Source organism: Chrysemys picta, chromosome 2 (assembly GCF_011386835.1).
Source record: "Chrysemys picta bellii isolate R12L10 chromosome 2, ASM1138683v2, whole genome shotgun sequence".
Lineage (NCBI taxonomy): Eukaryota > Metazoa > Chordata > Testudines > Emydidae > Chrysemys > Chrysemys picta.
In genome coordinates this window covers 105,227,504-105,247,153 of record NC_088792.1, presented here as the reverse complement: position 1 = coordinate 105,247,153, position 19,650 = coordinate 105,227,504, and the positions used below count along the sequence as shown (strand labels likewise).

Genomic DNA, 19,650 nt, shown 5'->3' with positions numbered 1-19,650 from the left:
AATCCTTTACAACCACATTGTAGTCATTGGGCCTGAATCACCACTACATTACCCTTGTTTCAGACTAGTGTAACTCTATTGATTATTACAATGGCATAAGTCTGGAGTAATGCTGTAGTCAATCAAGCCCAGTGAGTCAAGGCAGAATTTTGTCCATATTGATTAATAGGCTAGCTTTAATTTTTATTAAAAAAAAATGTTGCTAATTGAGTTTATTTCTAAACTAAAATAGACATGAATCTCTACATTTTCAAAGCTGTGTGCGGTATTTAGTACCATGAACACCTAAAGGGTAACACCTAACTTCCCTCCTTAGTACGCACGTATATGTGTGTTTTGTATCTGGTAGCAAAGAATGAGAACGTGAAAGGGTAAAATGGGAGTTGCACCACTAAATCACACATACCACAAGGAAAATTCACTCCTTGACATTGTTTTTCTGTCTCCAACATGTTAGTCCTCTCTTATTGTAGAAGTAATTGTATGTCAGAACTTTGGAATAAGAGAGCCCCTGTAGTTAGTAGAACTCAGAAGCTCACACAACGTAAGATTAATTTCCATTTGTGTGTCTGTCTCAGTGACATTTGCTTGTTGATAACACGGCAGATCATTTCTGTGCCTGAATGATTTATTTTGTTTGGTGGGAGAGCTATGGGGGGAGCTTTTTTAAACATGTATTTTAAAAAGTATTGGAAAAGATTAAATGGATTTTAATCATTTATTTTTATTCTTCACAGCCTGATAACTCTGAGACCTTTATGAGTCATGTAACCAGAACTGTAAGTAATCCATTTTGATTAGTCTTTTTGATTTGCTTAACCTGATTTAGATTTCAGTCTGTAGTTGCACATTTTTATTACATCTTCACAGAACTATTACTGCTAGTTGTTCTTCAAAGCACAGGCAGTTAACATATTTAAGGGAAGCAGGTTTGGGTTAAGATAACTGGTGGTAATGCCAAAGGGTTTTTTTTTTGCAGTTTTTCCAGGAACTTTTGCAATGGACTTGGGCCTTTCTTGCCTTCTATCAGACAAAAACTTTCGAGGGAGGAGAAGAAAAAAGAAATGGCGAAAACACACATGCTCACATTTTTACTCTGAAAAGGAAATCAAAGATCCTATGGCACTTTTTTAGGAGTAAGGGTGCTTGTTAATCCTTGAGTTCTTGGCAATGCACAATTCATATCTTTATCTCTCTATATAAATCTGTGGTTGGCAAAGTATCTTGGGATGAAAGTGCTATATACATGAAAGATATCGTGGGCATCAAATAAGGTGTATGCATATTACTCATGAAGACTTGTGATTGTTTTGTACTGAAGCACTCTTTCAGCTTTGGTTCAAATAGCACTAAGTGCAGTTAGAAGATGGGGAGATGCTGCCCTTTGGTAAATGCTCTGGAATAATATTGTATGTATCAATACTGGCCAACCCTGTAAGTGCACGCTCCTTCCCCATTTATCCTTTAGCATGAGTCCAGGTTCAGATTTAATAACTAAACCCGGAGTACTAAGGAAAACTTACCCAACACAAATTGGGTCAGAATTGGAGGCCATTTTAACCTTTTTGCTTTGTCTTTCAATGAGACAGTGAAGTGAGCTAGCATCTTTAAAGGGTTTCACTTTGTGTTGTCTAAGAGCATTGCTAAGAATTCTAGGTATAGCAATTATTGGAACACTAGGAAGCAGCTAAATTATCTGGTGACAAGACATTTCAATGAATTGAAATATTTAATGTTTCTCCCACACTCTCACCCCTCCCCCTATTCTTAGTTGGACAGATTACCTAAAATTAAGAAAAAACACCCCAAAATATCCCTCTTGTCAAATTCATATATTTGAATGAACAATTTCACAACTCTCCCCTAATATAACTAATATGAAACAAAATCACAAGATAAACAGTGTAAAAATAATTACAGATTACTTTCTATTGTTAGAACTAGCTGTTAACTTCAGAGGGTTTTTATGTTTGCACTAGTTGCTTATTAGATGAGCCAAGGTCAACCTCCTTTGTACGTATGGTAACTCATGCACAGCCAGCTATTTTTGAGCACAATTAAAGTGGCAGGCCACACTATTTCAACTGACTCTTTTGGTGTATACACCTTCACATAGAGTAGTATCTTGGATCAATAAATTGCCCATTAGTTCACTGCTTGAAAAATTTCCCTGTTACCTTGCATGGGACTATACCTACTAGCCAGTGATTGACATGGAAGATGAAAGGGGGTCTGGCCACCAGACAGTTCTGGTTGTAGCACCATTGCATAAACTCTAGCCCTCAGTGCAGATTTTAGAAAGGGGAAAGATGGTGGGATTGATACCAGTGTGCTATCCCTAGGCCCTGTGTTGGTATCAGTCTTGTACATGATCCTCTAACTAGTACATGTACGATAAACTGTGTTGGAATGGTTTAAATTCTCTTTCTCTTTTCCTCACCATCTTCCAGTGCCTCCTAGCTCTTAGGAAGGGAAAGGGTCTGTTTCTCTTGTTTAGCATCCTGACTGCTGAGTGAATATCTTCAGTAGCAGCCTCTGCAGCTTCATGGGAAACCTATGAGCAGCAGCTAAGAAAATGTGGCCTGATTCATGACAGTGCCACTTCTGCTTGTGAAGCTGACTAGAGTCTAGTTAATTTCCTTCAGCTATTGTTTGGGAAAGTTATGAGCAGCTGCTGAGAAACTTGTGACATTTGCCGGCAACCTCAGGAAGACAGCACTGCATTTTCTTACATTTAAAAGATATCTTCACAACCATATGGATTAGAACCTTAATTTTTTAACATGAAAGTTTGAATGCTGGAGAAGTTGTTGAATAAGGCTTCTTACGTACCAAGAAAAGTTCTACCTGCTAGTTCAGTTTTTCAAGTCCTGCCTTAGTGTGCATATGCCTTTGCAATAAAATAGGTGGGATGCAAATGTTTGACTGAAAAGCAATTTCAAGCCATGATAGCAAGAAGTGTTTTCCTATTCACAGTTTATGTGCCATCACTTCATTGGCAATAAAACTCTCAATCACATGCTATCTATTTATTGGTATTATGAAGGATCCCACAATATTCTACAAACATTAATGACTTAAGCCTCAGAACGTGTCTGTGAATTAGGCACTTTTAAAAGATCAGGCCCAAGGTCACATAACAGATCTGTGATTGAACCAGGAGCAAAGCTCAAGAGATCTGACTTCCAGTCCTCTGTTCAAACCACCAAATATTGCTTCTTTCCCATTATATTGGACAATATGAATGTATTTTTTCAAAAGCAATAATCACTGTAGGACCGAGGGAATGTGCTTTATACACCACTGATTCACACCTTCTGTGTAGTGGTTGTGTTAACAGTTACATCCTTAAACCACACCAGTTTTGAATTAATGCAGCAGAGTTTATACCCTGTCATGTCTCTTGTGATGAATTAGGTTGCCTATGGATAGTAATTATTCAGGAAGCTGCCTATAACCTCTGGAGTAATAACAAGAACTCTACCACAACTGGAGCCTCAGATAGCACTGTTTAATTCACCCTGGTAATGTGTTTGGTTTCAAATAGCTGACTAGCTTGATAACTCCTAACATGATACTTAACATGATCACATCTAAATCCAGTAGCAGCATTTTGCACTCAGATTTGCTCTGCGACTCTGCTCTCTACACTTGTGCAGAACTTCCACGAACATCAGTGCAGATCTGAGAGCAGAATTGTTTACTAGCAAAAGTTTAGTCTTTTGGCCAGAGGGTATAAGAGGGCTGGATTCTGCTTGTGCAGTGCAAAGTGTACTTAAACCAGCCAGAGAGCTCCCCTCATGAATTTTTCCTGTGCAGGGGAATTTCTTGCCAGAGTAAGACTGGCAGAGGCAGCTATGCCACCTCCTGCGCCAGCTCCACCACAACTGTGCAAGGCTCTCAACTGGCATGATGTCACTGAGGGACCTTCCACAAGTGACATAAATGAAAGTTGTCCCTTTAAAGCAGCAGCTTTAGCTTACGCTGAGGCTTGGTGGCTAAGAATCAGGGAGCCTGTCAGCATTTTCCTTGGCTGCCATGGAGAGCCAAGCGTAGAGTGTTTTTAAAATGATATTGTCAGCGTTTGTAGAAGAGTTTGCCTGAATTTACCCCCTATTGGTGCAGGAATGGCTCCTTCCTGCACCATAGAATCCCACTGTGCCTATGGGGAAGGGAGACCGCTTTAATTCCTACCAGGGATTCCATGGAAGCCAATGGGAATGTGCTGAATCAGCACTTGCCACCCCAGTCATGCTCACTTTTGGAATATTCCTGACACTTCTCAGGCCTCAAATGAGGGAGAGATTCTGGGAACCCTGACACCAGAAGCCAGCATAGACCCAATGTTTGGTCTGCCTTGGGATAGCAAACTGTCCATGTGACTGTTGGTTTTCTTCTCAAGAGCTTTGTAGATTGCAGCTTGTGCTTTGTCTAGTCCCCCCAGCAATCATCTGGCAATACTGTGGTGCCAGAGAATCTTGTTGCAGTTTTGTTTTATGTCTGGATTGACTCTCCTGGTCTGTTAGTTATTCTCTTTGTAGGCTGTCTTCCTGTGATGTGGGTTGAGACAGGTGGCTGAATGTATCTTCGCATTGTTTGGTGAATATTTGCACTTCTCTTTTGTTGGACTGAGTTGTAGTGGGGATTTAGACTGTATGCTTATATGAGTTCTCTGGTTTTGCATGGATGTTGTGTAAGGGGAGATGCACATTCCTTCCTGGCAAATAATCAAAGACTCTCTTTAGGACCTTTGATTAGACCAGGGGTTGGCAACCTTTCAGAAGTGGTGTGCCACGTCTTCATTTATTCACTCTAATTTAAGGTTTTCTGTGCCAGTAATACATTTGAATGTTTTTAGACAGTCTCTTTCTATAAGTCTATAATATATAACTAAACTATTGTTATATGTAAAGTAAATAAGGTTTTTAAAATGTTTAAGAAGCTTATTTAAAATTAAATTAAAATGCAGAGCCCCCTGGACTGGTGGCCAGGACCAGAGCAGTATGAGTGCCACTGAAAATCAGTTCGCGTGCTGCCTTCAGCACGCGTGCCATAGGTTGCCTACCCCTGGATTAGACACAATATATATGCCATTGTCAGTCTCTGCTCAGGAGAAGCCTAAGGACTGGTCCTGCAAGTAACGATGGAAGTACATTAGCAATGTTGACTGAGCACATTGCTTGCATACGCTATACTTGTCTGTGAACAGTTCCTTTTGTATGCATGAACTCAAAAATTAACAAAGAATTAAAACAAAAAATGCTGGGAGCACCTGGGACAAAGATGCTACACAGACACAGACACAGAAAGAAAGAGGTACTGGTTAACAATGTCTCTCAAAACTGAACTTCACCAATATAATTAGGACTAACTCCTAAGGGAGCGAATCCTATCCAGGTCTCCTTGGCCAAAAAACATGTGAGAGTGCGTGTGAGAATGAATCAGGGAGGTTGAGAAGGCCTCGTGTTTGAAAACTAGATGACAGGATCATGTTGCATTCTTCCAGGGCTCCCCAAAACAATATACTAAATATGAAAACCAGCTGCACATATTGTAAAGGACATTGACCTTCCTAACAAGTAATTGAAATTGGGATGTGCAAGGTGGCTGACATTACTATGAGGATTGTGGGTAACTTTTCACTTTCTGACTTCTAATTTTTATTTTGAATGTACAGCTGTTATGAGCAAAATCTTTAAAGGGGTCTCAACCTGGCCTCTATAGTCGCACCTGTTACCTGGGACTTGAACATATAAATACTGCTATTTACATTCACAATTGCCTGTAGTTGATTGCAGACATACAAATCAAAGCCTTTTAAAAATCTATGGCCCATAATGCAACATTAGATTAGTGTTTCTTAAATTTAATTTCTTGTATAAAAAATATAGCTGTGGCACTATGGAGTTGTGGAATTTTATTTTGCAGATTTTTTACTGTGTAGGCACATGAAAATATCCAGGTTTGGTATTGTGGAATTATGCAACTCAATAGCAATAACACAGGCAATAGCGTAACAATGTTTTTAGTTCTTGTGCACAAAAGACCTTTTTAATGTCTTGACTTTATTTTAAAATATTTTTTTCAAATATAACCATAAAGTTCAGTCGCTTTGAGTTATTTTTGCATTCTGCAGAAATTCTTAACATGTTTTTTAAAATTGGACATATCACAATTATGGCTTTTTGTCTTACCCACCTGACAGCTATGGCTCAATAGGTTTTATTCAAACTTTAAAACCCTCAACTGAAACAGAAATTAAATTGGCAGGAATGAGTGTGCAGAAACAAGTATTGGGGAACTGGTAGTGAAAATGGACTTGCAACCTTTCTGATAGCATTCATGAGAGAATACAGTAGTTGACGACATTGTCAGGTTCTCCCTTTAAGTAAAGAGATTGGCAGCAGTAGTGAGTAAACCTCTTCATTAGAGACCCAGGCTAGATTTTCAGAAGAGCTCAGCTTTCATATAGGCACCTTTCATTTAGGCAATTTTCAAAAGTCCTAGGCACACTGCAGCTCCCATTTAAAAACAATAGGGGCTGCTGGGTGCTGAGCACTTCTGAAATTCAGACCAGTTTGTTTAGGTGCCTAAAGGGGAACTGAGCACTTTGAAAATTTGACTGCATATCACTTGCAGTGACTCCCCAGTTGTGACTTTTTAAACTTCCCCTTGCTATTTCTGCTGTTGATTAGTGTCTGAGCAGCTGCCAGACCCTGCTGTAGCAGGAGGCACATGAGTGCAGCTATCTCTTGTTGAAGTAACTTATCTCACATCAATGGCTATTATAGCAAGCACCTAAGACTGGCCAGCCATCCAGATTACTTGATTGTCTGAATGTTGTGACACTTGTTTTTATAAAAAAGGAGATGCCATTTCATTTCTGTAGGCTAGATGTGTTACGGTGAAACTTCTTGATTTCTTCTTTTTTTTTTTTTAATCTTGTTGGTGATTGAATATGTATTTTATGTCTGTGATTTTGATATCATGCTTTCAAGGTACTTTCACTAGTTGTTAGGACAATATCAAAAACTGTTCCGTTGACCTGTGGTTCTTAGAGCTTATTACCTAGGGTTACCATTCGTCCGGATTCTGCTGGACATGTCCGGCTTTTTTGAGTTAAAAATAGCGTCCGGGGGGAATTTGTAAATGTCCGGATTTCCCCCCCATGCAGAGCGCGCGCGGCTGACAGGGCAGCTGGCCGGATCCTGCCACTCGCACGGCAGCCAGAGCCCCTCCTCCACTTCCCCCTCCTCTCCCCTGCAGCTGAGCTCACTCCCCTCCTCTCTCTCTCTCCCTCCCCCTCCCTGCATTCGCAGATCTCCGGCCGGTCGTTCGCATCGGGCCTCCGGCAGTCTGGAGCTCCGTCCCCTGCTCCCCTCCCCCTGCTGCCGAGCGCGCTGCTCTGCAGCACTCTGTTCTGAGCGGCATGGTAAGGGGGTCAGGGGGCCAGAGAAGCGGCAGGGAGGTTCTGGAGGGGGCAGTCAAGAGACAGGGAGCAGGGGGGAGGGTTGGATGGGTCAGGAGTTTGGGGGGGCTGTCTGGGGGTTGTGGGTGTAAGGTTTTGGGCAGTCAGAGTACAGGTGGGGGGGGGGTCTCGGGATGGGGCAGTTAGGGGACAAGGCACAGGGAGGCTTAGGTAGGAGCAGGGGTCCCAGGAGGGGGCAGTCAGGGGACAAGGAGTGGGAGGGGGGAGTTCTGGGGGGGGCTGTCAGGGGGCAGGAGTGGGGAGAGGGATCGGAGCAGTCAGGGGACAGGGAGCAGAGGGGTTTAGATGGGTCAGGAGTTCTGGGGGGAGCTATCAGGGGGTGGGGAGTGGTTGGATGGGGCGTGGGAGTCCCTGGTGTCTGTCTGGGGGTGGGGGTGTGGATAAGGGTTGGGGCAGTCAGGGGACAGGTAGGGGGTAGGGTCCTAGGGGGCCCGTTAGGATGGGGGGAAGGTCTCAGGAGGGGGCAGTCAGGGGACAAGGAGCAGGGAGGCTTAGGTAGGGGGTGGAGTCCTGGGGGGCAGTTAGGGGCAGGGGTCCCAGGAGGGGGCAGTCAGGGGACAAGGCGTGGGGGGGAGGGTTGGGGGTTCTGAGGGGGCGGGAAGTGGGAGGGAGTGGAAGGGGCAGGGGTGGGGCTAGGGCAGGACGGGGGCGGGGCTAGGGCGGGGCTCCTCCCGTCTTCTTTTTTGATTGTTGAAATATGGTAACCCTATTATTACCTCCCTGTCAGCTTATAGTAGAGGAGCACTTTATAATAATAATATTTAAGTAATAACTACCAAAAAAAGCAAGGGGCAGGCATGGGAACTTTTATTTGTCCTGTCACTATTGTACTTGCAAATCTATCAAGGTACTTACATGGCCTACATCACTGTAATACCTGAACATCTCTCTCATGAATAGATTTTATCTTTAGAATCACCCCTATGAGGTAGGGACATACTATCCTCATTTAACAGATGGAGAACTGAGCCATGGGGTAGGTTCAGGGTCTTAAGCAAAGTCCCACAGGCAGGCTGTGGTTGAGCTGAGAACTGATCCCAGGTCTCCCTAGTGCCCTAACCACTAGACCAACGGTTCTCAAACTGTGGGTAAGGACCCCAAAGTATGTCATGACCCCGTTTTAATGAGGTCACCCGGGCTGGCGTTAGACTTGCTGGGGCTGGGGGCTGAAGCCCAAGCCCCACCACCCAGGTCTGAGGGCTTCAGCCCTGGGTGGCAGGGCTCAGGTTACAGCCCCTCTCCCCCTTGGGCTGAAGCTCTTGGGTTTTGACTTTGGCCCTCCAGCCTGGGGCAGTGAGGCTTGGACTTGGGCTTTGGCCTCCCACCTAGGGCGGCAGGGCTAAGGCAGGCTCAGGCTTCTGCTCCCACTCCTGGGGTCATGTAGTAATTTTTGTTATCAGAAGGGGGCCGTGGTGCAATGGAGTTTGAGAACCTTGCACTAGACCAGGGGTCTCAAACTCAAATGACCACAAGGGCCACATGAGGACTAGTACATTGGCCCGAGGGCCGCATTTACTGACACCTCCCCCCCGCCGCCCTCGGCCCCACCCCCACTCCATCCCTTCCATGGGGCCCCGCCCCTGCTCCGCCTCTTCCCACCCCTTCCCTGCCCCCATTCCAACCCCTTCCATGAAATCCCCACCCCAACTCTGCCCCTGCGTGCCCCCAGGGGGTGCAGGAGAGGTATGGGGTGTGGCGGGGGCTCAGGGCAGGGAGTTGGATGCAGGAGGGGGGAGGGGTGTGGCAGGGGGTCAGGGCAGGGGATTGGGGTGCAGGAGGGGTGCAGCAGGGGGCTCAGGGCATGGGTTGGGGTGCAGGAGGGGTGCAGCAGGGGGCTCAGGGCAGTGGGTTGGGGTGCAGGAGGGGTGCAGCAGGGGGCTCCGGTAAGGGAGTTGGGGTGCAGAAGGGTTGTGGGATGCAGCAGGGGGCTCAGGGAACAGAGTTGGGGTGCAGGACAGGTTCGGGGGGGCGGGCTCCGGCCTGACGGGCACTGGGAACGGGGAACCGCGGCCAATGGGAGCTGCTGGGAGCAGTGCCTGAAGCAACAGCCACACACACCCCTGCGCCCCTCCTCCCCCAGGTTCCGTCAGCTTCCCGGAGCGGCGCGGGGGCAGGGCAGGCAGGCAGGCAGGGAGCCTGCCCTGCCCCTGGTGCATGTCGGGCTGGAGCCGCTCTAGGTAAACGCTGGGGAGGGCGGGGGGGAGGGCCGCAGAAAATAACCCCGCGGGCCGCATGTTTCAGACCCCTGCACCAGACCATCCTTCCTGCCCAAATACTTCCCAGTAACCTTAGAAGAATACAAAGACAAGAGCATTTTGTATTAAATGTTTTATTTTGAAATTGCAAACTTGCCATTTACCCAATTATGCCTGCCCTCTACAATGTTAACAGACATGGCTTTGACTACCAACCTCAAAATAGCCTTCTCTGGAAATGCATTTGCTGTTTAAAATAAATGTTTGTTTGTTCCTGTAAGTGGGAAACATTATTAAAAACTCTGTGTACATTTTTCTGTTTTTGCGAATCAAATTAAATAAACCTTTCAATGTAACTATTTGTTAATTTTGGCAACTTAGTGATTCTAAAGACCATAAAATATCTGTCCTAGAGATGTGATGATGAGAAATATATAAAAGAAAATTTCATTTTGCATGTGAGGAATTCAGCTTTGAAGAACCAAACACAGTATGTTCCCTGGGGTCTCAGCCTGCTTTTATTCACTGGCAAAACTGAGTCTCATCTGAACCCTAAACTACTCACTAAGGACCTGATCCTGCAAAACTCATTGATTTTGCTGTGAGTTTTCTGCACTGAGGCATTGCAGAATCAAGCTTTGAGAACGTGCATTGTATTGTAAATAGTACAGAAAATTCCTGGCTGTAAAATAATCATGAAATAAAAATCACCCATGCCTCATCCTTCTTACTTAAACATGGACTTTGAATGTTTCTGCTTTCGGTTGTCATAGCTGGTGAGGCCCCTGATAGCAGCAAAACCTTGCTGCTTACCTTTTTGTTGTTGTTTTTAAATTCCTGAAAGAACCTTGCTTCAGCTCCAGTGCACTTTATGGATAGAAGACCTAAATGTCCTGGGAACACTTACTGTTACAGTAAATGAGAAAACAAGACTTTTTTTTTTTTACGGTTTTGCACAGAACCAAAATAAAAATGTACAGCCAAACCAATAACCTGCTACTTACAGAAGAAATAGCTATAAATTCATGTTCTCCAGGAAGCCAGCTCCCAAAGAGACATGTTCAGTGGTTTAAAAAAAATTATTGCAGGAATAGATACAAATTTGACTGTGTTACCATGTATCTAGTAGGCAGGAAACTCTCCTTTTTTCATTAGGGATAATTCTGAAACCAGGGAGGCCAGAAGATTATGCAAAGTTTAGTCCTGACACAAGACATTTGAACATGTGTTGCTCTGTAGCTTCTAAAAGCTGCTATTAACATAGAAGTCACCATAATGGAACAGACTAGTAGTCATTGTAATTCATTGTCCTGTCTTACACAGTGGCCTCCAACGGTATGGTACCACTGCAGTACGATGTCATAGAAAGGGATAGAGAATTTCTTCCTTACCACAGGTGATCAGCTTGTGCTTGGAAATACAAGGATTGTGACAATTTTTAGAATATTTTTTCTAACTAGTTCTATGACAGGTTCTGTTCATATTCATATAAATGTCTAGTCAATTGTGAAGTTGTGTTTTTTTTTTTTTTTGCCTCATAAAATCATGTGGCAGTGAATTCCATAGGTTAGTTTTAAATTGTGTAAAATGTCTTCAATTTTCTATTTATTTACTTAAATGTGTTTTTTAAAAGTGTCTAGTCAAAATTCTAGGTGTTTCTACCACCATTAAAAATATACAGAATTAAAGTATTTTTATCCAAAATTAGAAAGACCTTCCTTAATATGACCTAATTTCACAAACATTGTTTATCTAATTAACCTCTCATACAAGAATAGTTTCCCATCATTAAATTATTCCATATCCCTCAGAGCACACCCCTTCAGCAAAAGTCCAGGAAAATAGTTGAGCCCTTTGACATGCCCTGAAGGTTAAGAGATCCAAGGTAGGTACAATCTTAGGGAGAGAATGCTGGAGTTAAGGACCCTTAACCAACACTGTCTAAGCCAGGCACAGTTCATGAATGTTCTATGCAAGCTTACTCACACAGTGCTCTCAAGACAGCTCAGTACTCATCATTTTTGAATGCTAAGCTACTTTTTAGCAGACATTTCTACATTGTTTGAGAGTTTAGTGCCAGGGACTGCTGGGACATGGGATGAGACCACCAAACTGTTTTTCATTTATGATCCAGTCTCCAGTGTTGCAAGCCTGGTGCATTAACACCTCTCACCCTAATTCATGTTTCTAACTTTGTGTGTTGCCCTAATGCTTAGTTTTACTTGGTCATCAGAAGCCATTAGACCAGCTCTTAATTGCACACTGGGCTTGATTTGTCAACCCCGTAACGTAGAACCCTGCAACTCTGTGGATATACGCTTTATATCTGTGGATATCTGCATCTGTGGACCATGTCTGTGGATTGCAGATGCGGATCCAAATTTTATATCTAGAGCCCTGCAAATCTGCAAATATCCACTTTATATCTGTGGGCCATGTTTGCGGATTGCGGATCAGATGCGGATACAAATTTTGTATCTCTGCAGGGCTCTGCTTTAAAAGTTGGTGAAATGATTTAGATGAATTCCCCTGGGGCAAAACTGATCCCTAACAAAACTTTGTGGACTCGCATGGAGTTTCAGGACAGTTGAATTTGGCCTCTGAAGTAAGTAAGCATGCTAGAGGTGTAATTTGGATGGTGGTTCAATTCACTGCTACTGTAACTGTCATTGAAAATATCTGCTGGAGACGGAGCAGAGTGGAGGCATGCTGGCAGGAAATAGGGCATGGTTTATGCAAATACAAGCCTTGATTGTTACTAACCCAGGGCAGCTATATAAGGAAGTATGGAAGCATAAGGGGCCCACTTACATTTTTGTATGGTCTACCCATACCACAGACTGTACAGTCAATGGGAAGCAGGCTCAACAAAGCCACTGTTTCTCAGGTGTTGCCAGGGTAGGGGCTGAAGAGAGTATTGACTCCATTCCTCCAACACGCTGGCCATCATAGCTGTGCAAGTGTACCATATGGCATACACTGCAATGGGTATAAGCCCAGCACAGTTTACATCTTCCAGACAATTGCTGGGAGACTGGGAGACACACTGTGACTCAGAGCCACACTCTGCTTCCTGGACTGTTCCTGGGACAGCCCAACTATGTGCTGCCTGTTGCTCAGGGCAGATCATAAAGTGACAGTCTAACCCACCCTCCCTGGCTGTTTACATTTTTTGGGTGGCTTTATTCTCTGCTTTTTTCCCTCACATTTTGTAAACTACTGGGCCGTGCTCTCCGGTGCTGCTGAATTAGACATATAACCTGATTATTTTCCTGGATAAAGAAGAAGAATCTCCATAACAATATAAGCCAGGAGTAACTCCAGTCAATATAAAACCATAGTGTAGAACTGTGTGCCTAATCTGAAAATGCAGAGAGGTATCTTTCAGAAGTTCAGTAGCTCCAGCAGCACCAGCAGATTCACCTGGCTGGAACATAGCCGTGATGGCATTTAGAATGGACTTCCGTCTTCAGTGGTCCTTTGCTCGTTTTCTTCCTTTGGCAAGAGTCAGTATGAGAGGATTTAGGTTTCTTAAATACTTCAGAATTTCATCTTCCAAGCTCACTTGTGGTCAGCTTGCTGCTCTGTTTCCTTCAACTTCAGCTCTGTAAACCTTCTTTAAAAGCGTATCTTCTTCTGTATGTATGACGTGACCCCACTGTTGCAGTCATCTGAACTGGTGCGAGATTGCTCCTTGCTGGGATTGTCTGACTATCAACTTCTTTGTGACAAAATCAAACTAATGGATGTTAATAATAGACTGTAACTTTTGACATTGAAAACTGTTTCAGAAATCACAAGCAACGGATATATCCCAAAGACCAGATTCTTCTCAGCTTCAGTATTTTCCATTTCAAATATGCAAAGAAATAACTTATTTCGGTGTTAAAATTTGTCCTAATCTTTGCAAAATTGTTTCTATGAATATGGACTATATATTCAAAGAAATTTCCAACGATGTGGAGAGGTGGTATCTCCTCCCTCTGTCATTTCTAGGGAGAATAGAAATAGCCAAAATTGATATCTACCCAAGAATGACCTATATCATTAACCTATTGCCTTTAAAGGTCTCTCTCTTGCTCTTTGCTAGAATAAATAGGCTTATTGTGTGATTTTATGGGATAAAAAACAGTTTCGCTTGTAACACAAGACCCTTAAAAATAGGGTTGCCAGATTTGTATTTATATTATCTAGTATTCCAAATGTGTCCTAATTTAAGGTGGTTCTCCTCCAGTAGCTCTGTATACACACCAGCCTGGTTTGAGAGAGAAAAAAACTTTTCTAAAACATTTGGTTTCCTCTTTTCTTTTATATATCTTAAGAGGCTACCCACACCCTTAAGGAAAAATCCAATCTTTGCACATACAAGATGCAACATGTTAAGATGATTATAGCTACTGATCTTACTAATTCTCTTCTTGAACCACTATGTACCTGTGTATCAAGATCAAGGCAAACACCACACTTAAGACAATTTGGATAGAAAAAGGATTAACAAAAATTAAAGATATAATATAACAGACTGGCCTCCTTCGATTACATGTGCAACAAATATCAGTTACCGCAGTCTCTCAGGGTACGTCTACATTATGAAATTAAGTCGATTTTATAGAAGTCGATTTTTAGAAATCGATTTTATACAGTTGATTGCGTATGTCCACACTAAGCACATTAAGTCGGTGGAGTGCATCCTCACTACCGTGGCTAGCATCGACTTATGGAGCGGTGCACTGTGGGTAGCTATCCCACAGTTCCCGCAGTCTCCGCCGCCCATTGGAATTCTGGGTACAGCTCCCAATGCCTGATGGGGCAAAAACATTATCACAGGTGGTTTTGGGTACATGTCGTCAGTCTCCCCTCCCTCTGTGAAAGCAACAGCAGACAATCGTTTTGCGCCTTTTTTCCCCGCAGACGCCATACCACGGCAAGCGTGCAGCCCGCTCAGCTCAGTTCACCAACACCACTACTGTTGTGTCCTGGGTGCTGCTGGCAGCAGACGGTGCAGTAGGACTGCAAACCGTTGTCATACACCACTTCTGCTGCAACTCTCCCCTGCTGCTATTGCCTCGATAGCGAATTTCTCCATGTTTTCTGTCATGGGCTCCCGGGTACGTGTGTTCTTCCTCGGGAAATGTGCGCAGTGCTAACCGTTGTCCTCCACTGCTTCCACTGCAACTCTGCTCTCCTGGTGCCATGAATCCACCTCGCAGGTCCTCTTGTCGTTCTGTATAAATATCTATTCTCGTGGCATCCGTCGTCATCCACCGATTCCGCTGCAACTCTGCTTTCCTGCTCTCCTTCAGAAGCCATGCTATGGCAAGCATGGAGCCCGCTCAGCTCACCGCTGCTGTTGTGAGCATTGTAAACACTTCGCGCATTATCCTGCAGTATGTGCAGAACCTGAAAAAGCAGGCGAGGAGGCGACAACAGCGCAATCAAGATAGTGATGGATGCAGACTTCTCTCAAAGTACAGGCCCTGGCCATTTGGACATCATGGTGGTAATGGGGCAGGTTCATGCTGTGGAACGCCGATTCTGGGCCTGGGAAACAAGCACAGACTGGTGGGACTGCATAGTGTTGCAGGTTTGGGATGATTCCCAGTGGCTGCGAAACTTTCGCATGCATAAGGGCACTTTCATGGAACTTTGTGACTTGCTTTCCCCTGCCCTGAAGCGCAAGAATACCAAGATGAGAGCAGCCCTCACAGTTGAGAAGCAAGTGGCGATAGCCCTTTGGAAGTTTGCAATGCCAGACAGCTACCGGTCAGTCGGGAATCAATTTGGAGTGGGTAAATCTACTGTAGGGGCTGCTGTGATCCAAATAGCCAATGCAATCACTGAGCTGCTGCTATCAAGGGTAGTGACTTTGGGAAATGTGCAGGTCATAGTAGATGGCTTTGCTGCAATGGGGTTCCCTAACTGTGGTGGGGCGATAGATGGAATGCATATCCCTATCTTGGGACTGGACCACCTTGGCAGCCAGTACATAAACCACAAGGGGTACTTTTCAATGGTGCTGCAAGCACTGGTGGATCACAAGGGACGTTTCACTGACATCAGCATGGGATGGCCGGGAAAGGTGCATGACACTCGCATCTTCAGGAACTCTTGTCTGTTTGAACAGCTGCAGGAAGCAACTTACTTCCCAGACCAGAAAATTACCGTTGGGGATGTTGAAATGCCTATAGTTATCCTTGGGAACCCAGCCTACCCTATGCCATGGCTCATGAAGCCATACACAGGCACCGTGGGCAGTAGTAAGGAGCAGTTAAACTATAGGCTGAGCAAGTGCAGAATGGTGGTAGAATGTGCATTTGGATGTTTAAAAGCTCGCTGGCACAGTTTACTGACTAGGTTAGACCTCCGCGAAACCAATATTCCCATGAGCTGTCACCTTCAGCCCCCAATTAAAACCTCTCCAGCACATCATCAGAGATCTACAACCTATCCTGAAAGATCATCCCTCACTCTCACAGATCTTGGGAGACAGACCTGTCCTCGCTTACAGACAACCCCCCAACCTAAAGCAAATACTCACCAGCAACCACACATCTCTGAACAAAAACACTGACCCAGGAACCTATCCTTGTAACAAAGCCCGATGCCAACTCTGTCACATATCTATTCAAGTGACATCATCATAGGACCTAATCACATCAGCCATGCCATCAGGGGCTCGTTCACCTGCACATCTACCAATGTGATATATGCCATCATGTGCCAGCAATGCCCCTCTGCCATGTACATTGGCCAAACCAGACAGTCTCTACGCAAAAGAATTAATGGACACAAATCTGACATCAGGAATCATAACATTCAAAAACCAGTAGGAGAACACTTTAACCTGTCTGGTCATTCTATGACAGACCTCCGGGTGGCAATTTTGAAACAGAAAAGCTTCAAAAACAAACTCCAACGAGAGACTGCTGAGTTGGAATTGATATGCAAACTAGATACAATCAATTTAGGCTTAAATAGGGACTGGAAGTGGCTGAGCCATTACAAACATTGAATCTATCTCCCCATGTAAGTATTCTCACACTTGCTTCTTGTCAAACTGTTTGTACTGGGCTATCTTGATTATCACTTCAAAAGTTTTTTTTTTCCTCTTACTTAATTGGCCTCTTAGAGTTGGTAAGACAATTCCCACCTGTCTCTGTATGTGTATATATATCTCCTCAATATTATGTTCCATTCTATGCATCCGAAGAAGTGGGCTGTAGCCCACAAAAGCTTATGCTCAAATAAATTTGTTAGTCTCTAAGGTGCCACAAGTACTCCTGTTTTTTTTTGCGGATACAGACTAACACGGCTGCTACTCTGAAACCTGTCAATGTTCCCATTGTTACTGCTGCTTGCTGTGTGCTCCACAATATCTGTGAGAGTAAGGGGGAGACGTTTATGGCGGGGTGAGAGCTTGAGGCAAATCGCCTGGTAGCCAATTACTCACAGCCACACACTAGGGCGATTAGAAGAGCACAGCTGGGCACTCTGCACATCAGAAAAGCTTTAAAAACCAGTTTCGTGACAGTTCTCTTTGTTTCTCCTTGATGAAAACCCACCCCCTTGGTTGACTCTACTTCCCTGTAAGCCAACCGACCTCCCCGTTTCGATCACCGGTTTCAGAGGCAATAAAGTCATTATTGTTTCCAAATCAGGCATTCTTTATTAATTCATCACACAAATAGGGGGAAAACTCACAAGGTAGCCCGGGAGGGGTGGGTGAGGAGGGAAGCTCTGGGTCGGGTGGTGGATGAGGGGAGGAGGGAAGGACAAGGCCACACTACAGTTCAAAACTTATTGAATGCCAGCCTTCTGTTGCTTGGGCAATCCTATGGGGTGGAGTGGCTGGGTGCCCGTAGCCTCCCCCAACCCACCCCCTGCATTCTTGGGTATGTGGGTGAGGAGGATATGGAACTTGGGGAGGAGGGCAGGTGGTTACACAGGGGCTGCAGTGGTGGTCTGTGCCCCTGCTGCCTTTCCACCAGACACCTGAGCATGTCAGTTTGCTCCCCCAGTAGCCTCAGCATTCCATCCTGCCTCCTCTCAGCGTGCTCCTCCCTCCTCTCAACGCGTTCATTTAACGCTTTCCTGGACTCCGCCATTGTTTGCCTCCACGCATTCTACTGAGCTCTTTCAATGCGGGAGGACTGCATGAGCTTTGGGCACTTGCGACGAGATGTTCTTTCTAATCTGCGCTAGCCTCTGGGACGGAGATGATAGGGGGAGCATAGAAATATTTGCAGCTGCGGGAGGAAAAAAAGGGAGAGTAGTATTTTAAAAGATACATTTTAGAGAACAAAGGGAAGACTATTTCACACTGAATCAAGCGATTCACATTACATAGCACATGTGCTTTTGCTACAAGGTCGCATTTTGCCTCTTATATTGAGTGCCTGCCGGTTTGTGTGAGACATCACACACGCTCGGCTGGGCAACAGAATTTGGCTTGCAGGCAGCCAGGGTAAGGCAAAGAGTTTTGGCTTCTTCAACCTTCATAACATGTGGGAACGGTTTCAAACAGCAGCGCCCTCCTTTCCCATACCAAGCAAAGCCCGTTGGGTTGGCCATTTAAAAGGAGGGGCTGCAGTTTTAGGGTGAATGTGCAGCACAATCCAACCCCCCCACCCGCAATTCTCTGGGATGATTGCTTCACCCCCGCCCCCGTCCCACCGCATGGCTAGTATCAGGGAAGATCCCTGTCAGCAAACGCGAACAGCTCAGCATGAACGGGCCTCCCCCCACTGCATGGCTAACAGCGGGGATGATTTATTTTCAGCCAAAGCCAAACAGCCAAAGCCCGGGCCCATTCGCTGCAAGGTTTTGTTCTGCAATGATTCCAGACTCCTTGCTACTGGCTTGGCGTGGTAAATTAATCATTAAACACACTTGCTTTTAAACCCTGTATTATATTTACAAAGGTACACTCACCAGAGGTTCCTTCTCTGGCTTCTGGTCTGGGAGCCCGCCTTGGGAGGGTTGGGAGGATATTGGCTCCAGGGTGAAGAACAGTTCCTGGCTGCTGGGGAGAAGGGATTCTCCACTTACCTGTTGTGCGCTATCCTCAACCTCCTCCTCATCATCATCTTTCACATCCACAAAAAGAGAAAGTCCCTGTTGCATGAGACTCCCACCTTGCATGTGTCCAAGGACAGTGGTGGGGTAGTGGTAGGGGCCACCCCTAGGATTGCATGCAGCTCATCATAGAACTGGCATGTATGGGGCTCTGACCCAGAGTGACCATTTGCATCCTTTGTTTTTTGGTAGGCTTGCCTCAGCTTCTTAACTTTCACACATTTTGTCTTTTGGAATGGAGTTTTACCTGCACGGATTCTTCTCCCCATACAGCGATCAGATCCAGTACCTCCCATTCAGGCCATGCTGGAGCTCTTTTGCGATTCTGGGACTCCATGGTCACCTGTGCTGATGAGCTCGCCATGCTGGCCAAACAGGAAATGAAATCCAAAAGTTCCCGGGGCTTTTCCTGTCTACCTGGCCAGTACATCTGAGTTGAGAGTGCTGTCCAGAGCGGTCACAATGGAGCACTCAGAGATAGCTCCCGGAGGCCAATACCGTCAAATTGCATCCACATTACCCCAAATTCGACCTAGCAAGGTTGATTTTAGCGCTAAACCCCTAGCCAGGGAGGAGTACAGAAATCAATTTTAAGAGCCCTTTAAGTGGACAAAACAGGCTTGGTCATGTGGACGGGTGCAGGGTTAAATTGACCTAATGCTGCTCAATTCGACCTAAACTGTAGACCAGGGTTCAGTTCCTTCTTTCAAAAGCTATGCTTAAGAATTCATGCAAGAGTAGGAAACAATTGTTCTGTTTCAACTCTCTCACCTCTAGAAGAACATATTAAGAAATATGGAAACAAAAGTCACTTTGTAGGAATTATTCATAGGTGGCTTAATACTTTGCATTACCCCCCAATCTGAGTCTCAGAGAAAAATGGGAAAGAGA

At 44.8% G+C, this 19,650-nt stretch overlaps 1 protein-coding gene across 21 annotated transcripts in view; it reads left to right on the top strand.

Annotated features, from left to right (window-relative positions):
- Positions 1 to 19,650, top strand: part of TNS3 (tensin 3) — a 426,838-nt gene that overhangs the window by 234,798 nt on the left and 172,390 nt on the right. For all 21 annotated transcript variants that reach the window (XM_042842646.2, XM_024099919.3, XM_065583894.1 and 18 more), the window contains one exon: positions 738 to 779. In XM_042842646.2, the coding sequence (XP_042698580.2) occupies positions 738 to 779 (42 nt within the window). The remainder of the gene's footprint in view (positions 1 to 737; positions 780 to 19,650) is intronic.